The 7,745-nt window shown below is 37.6% G+C and overlaps 1 protein-coding gene across 1 annotated transcript in view; it reads right to left on the bottom strand.

Moving 5' to 3' along the window:
• Positions 1-3,596: 3,596 nt before the first annotated feature.
• The window catches only part of RPRD1A (regulation of nuclear pre-mRNA domain containing 1A), a 79,086-nt gene continuing 74,937 nt past the window's right edge, over positions 3,597-7,745 (bottom strand). Inside the window, exon 7 of the mRNA XM_044243147.1 lies at positions 3,597-7,097. Within this exon, the coding sequence (XP_044099082.1) occupies positions 6,948-7,097 (150 nt within the window). The 3' untranslated portion in view covers positions 3,597-6,947. The remainder of the gene's footprint in view (positions 7,098-7,745) is intronic.

The raw sequence follows: 7,745 nt of genomic DNA, 5'->3' as shown, positions 1-7,745 counted from the left end.
GATGATAAACTTAGCCAAACAATACCAGCACAACTAAATTTTTCTAGAATATCTGAATTAGCTAATGGCTCTGCATAACAATTTCACTTAAATTCAAAATTTCAGTTTTGTATCACCTTTTCCACGGTGCATGGAATTCAAATGTGAAATGTATTTCTGAAACTCATTTTACATTCCACCTAAGTCAATTATTAAGATAATAATCATTATCTTTACCACAAAAGTACTAAAAATAGTTTCCATTTTTGATGTCATTGAACAGTTAGAAATAAAATCACAGGGATTTCAGCAACAAAAATAGCTAAACCTGTGGTGGTTTCACAACACCAAGGGCTAGTGAGTCTTTGAGATCCAGTAGTTGATGGCCTGACCCCAGCCTGCATTCAATTTCTCCGTCAATTTCCACACCTCTGACAAACTGCAAGACGTGCGCGAGACCAAGAAATGAAATAAGGAAATAAGGAAGAATTCGCCAGAGTGTAGAGTGGGGTTCTTTAAAACTTAAAAGAAGATAGATGAAAAGCATTTCTTGGCTTGTCAAGAAAGCACGCTTTATTTTATTTTTTTTATTTAACAGTTGCTTTTGTTGGAGCAAAACACTCCCTCTAACGGTTTCTCATACATTCGAAGAAATCTCTTTGAGGTAAAGTGTTGGATGCCTGAACAGTGATGCACAAAGCAAACCTGGAACCTGATTGTGGGTTGGAATTACCAAGAGGGCTTGTTAAAAAGATATATTGCTGGTCCCCACGCTCTGATTTTTCTGAGTCGGTAAATCTGGAGCCCAAGAATTTGCACTGCTAACAAGTTCTCAGCTAAGGCTAATATTGTTGGCCTATGGAGCCACTAATTTAGAAGAAATATGCTAGTTTAAAAATGAAAGTAAGCTTTGGGCAATTCTAAAAGTTGTCATTTTTAAACCTGTCAACTCTGAGAGAAGACATGCAGTTGGATAATCTCTGAATATCTCAAGAGATTTGACATTAACTATATAGAATATACTTATTAATAGTTCATTCTAACTCTATTTTGTTGATGTGAATAAGTACTGCTTTGAAAAAAAAAACAAATGGAAATCAAAGCAGAAACTTGCACAGATATTTGTACTCCCACATTCATAGCAATATTAACAAAATGTAGAAGCAATCCAAGTGTCCATCGACAGACAAATGGATTAACAAAATGTGGCATTATCCATACAATGGAATACTATTCAGTCTTAAAAAGGACACACGCCGGTGCCTGGGTGGCTCAGTGGGTTAAACCTCTGCCTTTGGCTTGGGTCATGATCCCAGGGTTCTGGGATCGAGCCCCACATCGGGCTCTCTGCTCAACAGGGAGCCTGCTTCCCCTCCTCTCTCTGCCTGCCACTCTGCCTACTTGTGATCTCTGTCAAATAAATAGATAAAATTAAAAAAAAAAAAAAAAAAAAAAGGACACACGCTACAACATGGATGAACCTAGAAGGCACTATGCTAAGTGAAATAAGCCAGTCACAAAAGGACAAATATTTTCAATCCCACTTTTATGAGGTACCTAGAGACTGAAATTAGAATGGTAGTTGCAAGGGGCTGGGGAATAGGCAGTTATTGTTTAATGGGTAGAGTCTCCACCGGAGAAGATGAAAAAAATCTAAAGATTCATGGTGGTGATGCTTGCATAACAATATTAATCATCAGTGTACTTAACACCAGAGTTACGCTTAAAAATGGTAAATTTTTCCTCCTCTCTCTCTCTCTGCCTGCTTCTCTGCCTACTTGTAATCTCTCTCTGTCAAATAAATAAATAAAATCTTTAAAAAAAAAAAAAAAAAAAAAAAAAAGGGCGCCTGGGTGGCTCAGTGGGTTAAGCCGCTGCCTTCGGCTCAGGTCATGATCTCAGGGTCCTGGGATCGAGTCCCGCATCGGGCTCTCTGCTCAGCAGGGAGCCTGCTTCCTCCTCTCTCTCTCTCTCTGCCTGCTTCTCTGCCTACTTGTAATCTCTCTCTGTCAAATAAATAAAATCTTTAAAAAAAAAATGGTAAATTTTTTCTTATGTGTTCTTTTTTTTGTTACGTGTATTTTACCTCAATAAAAACAAAAACAAAAACAAACCTGGGTGTAACATCCTTTGACAAGTCCCCTCCAGTAGTGCTGGTTTTTAACTTTCATACTTGCGTAATGTTAAAATTTCACTATTAACTTGACACTTGATGAAAAACGTGGATTTGGTAATCATGGAGCTGCTACATAATGTATCCACGTGATACGCATCATCGTGTAGTGGTTAAGAAACACAGTCTCAGGGGCACCTGGGTGGCTCAGTGGGTTAAGCCTCTGCCTTCAGCTCAGGTCATGGTCTCAGGGTCCTGGGATCAAGGGAAGCCTGCTTCCCCTTCTCTCTCTGCCTACTTGTGATCTCTCTCTGTCAAAATAAATAAATAAAAGAAAAGAAAAGAAAGAAGCACAGGCTCAGGACCGAACTTGGAGCTGGATCTGAATCCCAGCTTCACCATTTGACCTGTTCAGGGTCACAAAGAATTTACACTGTGTCTTAGTTTCCTCTGTGTGGAAGTGGATCATCAGAGTATCTATTGCAAAGAATATATGAAGTGCTTTGAACAGTTCCTGATGGGCACTTAAGTACCACATATGTGTGAACTACATTATTGTTTAGTATAGACTCTAACTGATTTGTAGGGCACTATTTCTCAAAGTACATCAAAATAATTTGGGTACCTTGCTTAAAATGCAGACTTCTAGATCCCAAATCTTCTGAAACAGTATCTTTGGATATAGGTTCCACTGTACAAAACCTGCTACTTTAAGGGGGAAAACTGGAGTGGGAATGGGAAGCACCTGGATTCAGATAAAGTGACCAGAAGACTTACAGGAATAGAGAACCAGGAGCAGTGGTAGAGGACATTTCCTCAACACTTAGACAATAAGAATCACAGAAAATTCTGATTCAGTAGTTAAGTGCACTTTCTGAAAATGTCCCAAGTGAGTCTTCTCAAAGAAGTTTGGCAAATAATGCCCTAGAGACTCCCACAGATTTTAGTATTCCCCAATTCTGTTTTAAATTCAAGATGCGGTGAAGACCTGTGCTCCTGAAGTGCGAAGTACCAAATGAATCTATTCATGCAAAAGCACTGCGGCATTACTGTGCGGTAGGCCACAAAAGAAGAGGTGATCTGATTCTCTCCCCATAAGGAATTTGTTGAAGAATGAGCTACAAAACCCGTATCTTATTCTTACCTGGAATTACACATTGTGAAGTACATCATGGACTTCAAAGGCCGTCTAGAGTCGTGGTTGTCAACAATGTGGTCCCTCAACTCAGTGGCATTAGCATCAAACTGTTAAAAATCTAAACTATCAGGCCTTACCCCAGAAGCTCTGGGAGGAGGGCCCAGTGATCAGTAGTTTAATCGCCTTCCAGATAATCCTGATGTTCGCTCAAGTTTGGGAACCAGTGGCCAAGCCAAAGGAATCTCCTTCAACAGTTTCTCCACCAAAAAGTCACTGAATACTTCCAGTACTCTGCTTCCTTCCCAGTCCATTAATTTGTCCCCTCCTACCCCACATTCAATTAACCAGATTCAGAGAAATCATCTACACATTTCAAAAACAACATAAAACTTTATTAAGAACATCTTATATTGTCATCAGATACAGGCAAAGAAAAAGGGGTAAATAAACAGGGAAACTTCATCTTCCCATGTGCTATTGCCACCTCAGAACAGACTCGTGTGCAGATGGCTGGAATTACAGATGGCAACAAATGCTCTGTATAAATAAATTCAGTAACACAATGCTCCCTTTCTATACAGAGAAGAACTGGGTTTACACTTTAAAAAGCTTTGATATAGTGCAACAACTATGAAACAAGACTACATCTTTTAGGAGCTATTTCTTAATAGAATACAAAGCAGTTTTGTAGCTTTATTTTATTTTATATAATACAAATTTTTAGAATGGAAAATTCAGAAAGGGCATTCTAACTTTCCAATTAATTTGTACTTTTGAGTTTTTTCTCAGAGCCAGTTCAATAACTCTACTTTAATTGACGATCTGCTCATCTGCAGTGACAACTGACAACCTAGTTTTGTTCTTTTAATTTTGCAAATCAAGATAACCAGGTCATCCCAGCTTTTGCTGATTCTGAAGGAATTCTTATAGAAAAACCCTGATTCAGAGTGCTTGTGAGAAGAGGGACCAAAATAGCTGCATCTGGACTGGTTTTCCTAGAGGGGGAGGCTGGCTACTGAGCACAGCTGATTTTCTCAGACTCCCGGGTTCCCCCAGGTGGTTATTTTACTTACTGTAGTGATGGAAGGAGCAGAGGGAACGCCAGGGAAGCTGTTCAAATTGCCACTCCAGACAGCTCTCTGCACTGTTTGTGGAGAAAAGAGTGATGGTATCCATTCAAACCACAGTACCCCTACTGCAAGTGTGGTGACATGCTTCTCTCTCGAGGGGCCAGGCCAAACTGCACTCAAAGATGCATGATTTGCCTCATGTACATACACAGTGGAGAAAATGCTCATGATTTACAATTTGGTATTACAGTACCCTATCTTACCCCATTTCTTGAGAAAATCTAAGTCTACCTTTTAGAAAGGAAGGCGATTTGCTGCCAAGGCTTACCAAGTTAACTATCGTAAGGCTGAAAAGATAACTTCTAAACCAGACCATAGTATTTGTGTTTACAGTTAGTGAATTAGCCAACAGCTAAAGGTTTGTGGAGGATTGGTCAAAGGGTGGGACTGGGGGTAGGATTCAGGTTGAGTACTATCACTTATCACAAATCGCATCAAGCTCTTTAAAAAAATAATGCATTTTTATCATAAATATTTAGAACAGATACTGGCATTAAAATCAGTACCTAAGTCAGAAGTCTGTCTTAAATGGTGAAAATATTTCAACAAACTTCTAATAATTCAAATCTTCCCAGGAGTACATAGTTTATAAATTAGTTTTAAATGGAAAAAAATATATTTTGAATGGGTAAGTCACCATTTTAGCAGATCATAAATAAGATCAAGACGTTGAAAATAAATTAATATACAAGTTTTTGCTTTCACTTTAACAAGAAAAACTAACTTACATGGTATACTTTTCTAACAGGTATTAACTAGGTTTTTATAATTGTGCACTGGTTACCCCACCACCCCCATGCTAAATCTTCTTACATATCCTACACCTAGGGACAGAGGTACACAAGACAGACAGACATACACCTCAATGTGTGAGTCTGGCTGCTGCACACCATTTCCTTGGTTAGAGTGATGTTACAAATGCTGGTCAGGATCTATTAGTAATTTGTCAACCACATTACAAGTTAAGTACACTCGTGGTTAAGTGGATTAGGTTCCCAGGTGAGCTTTCTGTGATAGTGTTTACAGGGAACCTAACTACTATTGTTGCTGTGAGAAAATGTGCCCAGAGTCCCAAAAGTTGACTAGAAGACTGGAATATAAGCCATATATGTATGGGGACTACTAATATGTGTCTATGTTTTGAAGAGAGGTCAAACGGTTAAAAGCACTGTTCTCAGAACTACTGGGTACTGAAAATAAATATTTGCCTTCTCCTTAACATATAAATTCATTTTAACTATAATTTCTAATATTGAGAACAAAAGAGTGAAGCCATTCAGACTAGTGAGACATAATTGGCTTGTGGGATTTAACAGATGTTTTATTAACTATCTAGCTTGAATCTGCTTACAAGGAAAAGAAAAATGTCTAATATGTAATGAATGAAAATAATGTTTATCCTAAGTCATTATTGAGTACAAATCCACAGCTTAACAATGTGATTTAAAAAGAAAGCAGGAGAGCATGCAACTGCTCTAACACACAGGGTTAGAAATAAAAGGTAAAAGTACATTTGTTTTGGTAATTCTAAATATACAAATATAGCATTTGCCAGATCTACCCTGTAGTGTAGCACTGCTTAATTTCCAAATATACAGTCATTCAAAAACTTTAAGGAAACATTAAAAATGTTCCAGGTTACTTTACTGAACTTCAAGGAATATTGTGTTGAGAGTTTAGAGCTAAAAATACTATTGTTTTAAAAGTTAAATGGCTAAGCAAATAATAAAAGTATCATTATTTTATTTCTTTTAATCCCCTAGATGGTTTTATGTTAAAGGGATTCATTATGTTAAAAGGAGACTGATTTGAAAATAGCAATCAGTTCCAGGATCAAAGTTGTCCTCTTGGTAGAAGGTCAAATTTTACAACACTTCCAAAGCATTTCCATATTAATCTATTCAAATAATTCTAAACAGTTTGATCGAGGGGGTCCCTATTTAACATTCCTTTTATTCTACACTGGCAGCTGGAATGGAACCCCTACAGGACTAGTGTGGAAAAGTCCTCTAAGCTTTAATCTGACCCTTACTTTAGTGTTAAATTACTGACCTCTAGGGAATAAGGAATCAAAGGCATTAAGAGGCACAGAACTGATATTTTGGTCAGGGAGAAGGGTGAAGATTAAGTTGGAACATTTAGTCACTTCTACAATCAAGTCCTAACTATACCATAATAAAATCTCTACCAACTCTTGATTACTTCTCACCCTTTAGGAATTACATACTTTACAGTGATTACATACTGAAGAAAATAAAGAAAAATATTTGAAAATACACGAAGAAATAGAAACATGGAATTTCTCACAAGGCCCTGGATCAAAAAAATTTACAAAAAGATCTTTTGAAAATAATCACTATTTGTGAGCTTATTAATACACAGAGATCATCACTTTGTTTAAACTAAGTCATATTAACTTACCAATAAAATAGTAAACAAACCAACATTTTAAACAATTTTATAAATTACTTGTCACTTCTTTTGTTAGTCATTCTCTCAACCATATACAAAAATAACGCTACAGGACTGTCCACCTAACCTGTCTCCATTTCTTGCAAAGTCCTGGGCCTTGGAAAGAGACTGGCCATCAATCTTCACTGTAGATATCCCCGGCAAAGGGCAGGTGCATGTGGCTTCCAGTGACATTGGGCAATCGGGATAAGTCTGGCAGGCTCTGGATCCGGGACCTGAGTTCTTTGCGCACCAGGGAAACTCTGGCTAACTTGCGCTTGTATTCCTGTAACATCAAACCACTTTCATTAGCATTCCTGGAGTTGAGAGAAGAACAATCTAGTTAATACTCTGCATAAAATCTGGTATTACACTCAGTTAATGCTGAATAAGAAAGGATGATTACAATGTTAGCATTAGGATCAAAGGAGGGACTTTGGAAATATACTGCTAGGTAAACTATTTTTATGAAAAACCACAATCTTTTTCTTTTCTTTTTTTTGAGTATGAGAGCACAAGCAGGAAGGGGAAGGGCAGAGGGAGAAAGAACCTTAGGTTCTATGCCCAGCATGGAGCCCAACTCGGGGCTTGATCTCACAACCCTGAGATCATTATCTGAGCTGAAATCAAGAGTCAGATACTAAATTGACTGAGCCACCCACAATCTTAAACAGTTGTCACACATCTGTGAAAAGAAGACTACCATATTAATAAACTTACCCTCAACATATAAGATTTTAGGGCACCTTTGAGCTTGTATAAGAAAAATTACACATCTGTTTTCACAAACCTAAACTGAACATTATTTTCTATTGTGAATGTTGGCAACAAACCACAAGAGTATTATCAGTACCTTTGAGTTTGTCTCCAATAGAAATGAGTGGCTATAATGTTATATTACATGTTCTTAAAGCTATCTTGAAATCTGTTTGTT

The sequence above is a fragment of the Neovison vison genome, chromosome 3 (assembly GCF_020171115.1).
Source record: "Neovison vison isolate M4711 chromosome 3, ASM_NN_V1, whole genome shotgun sequence".
Lineage (NCBI taxonomy): Eukaryota > Metazoa > Chordata > Mammalia > Carnivora > Mustelidae > Neogale > Neogale vison.
Note: the sequence above shows the minus strand (reverse complement) of the source record. Positions and strands in the feature narration are given on the sequence as shown.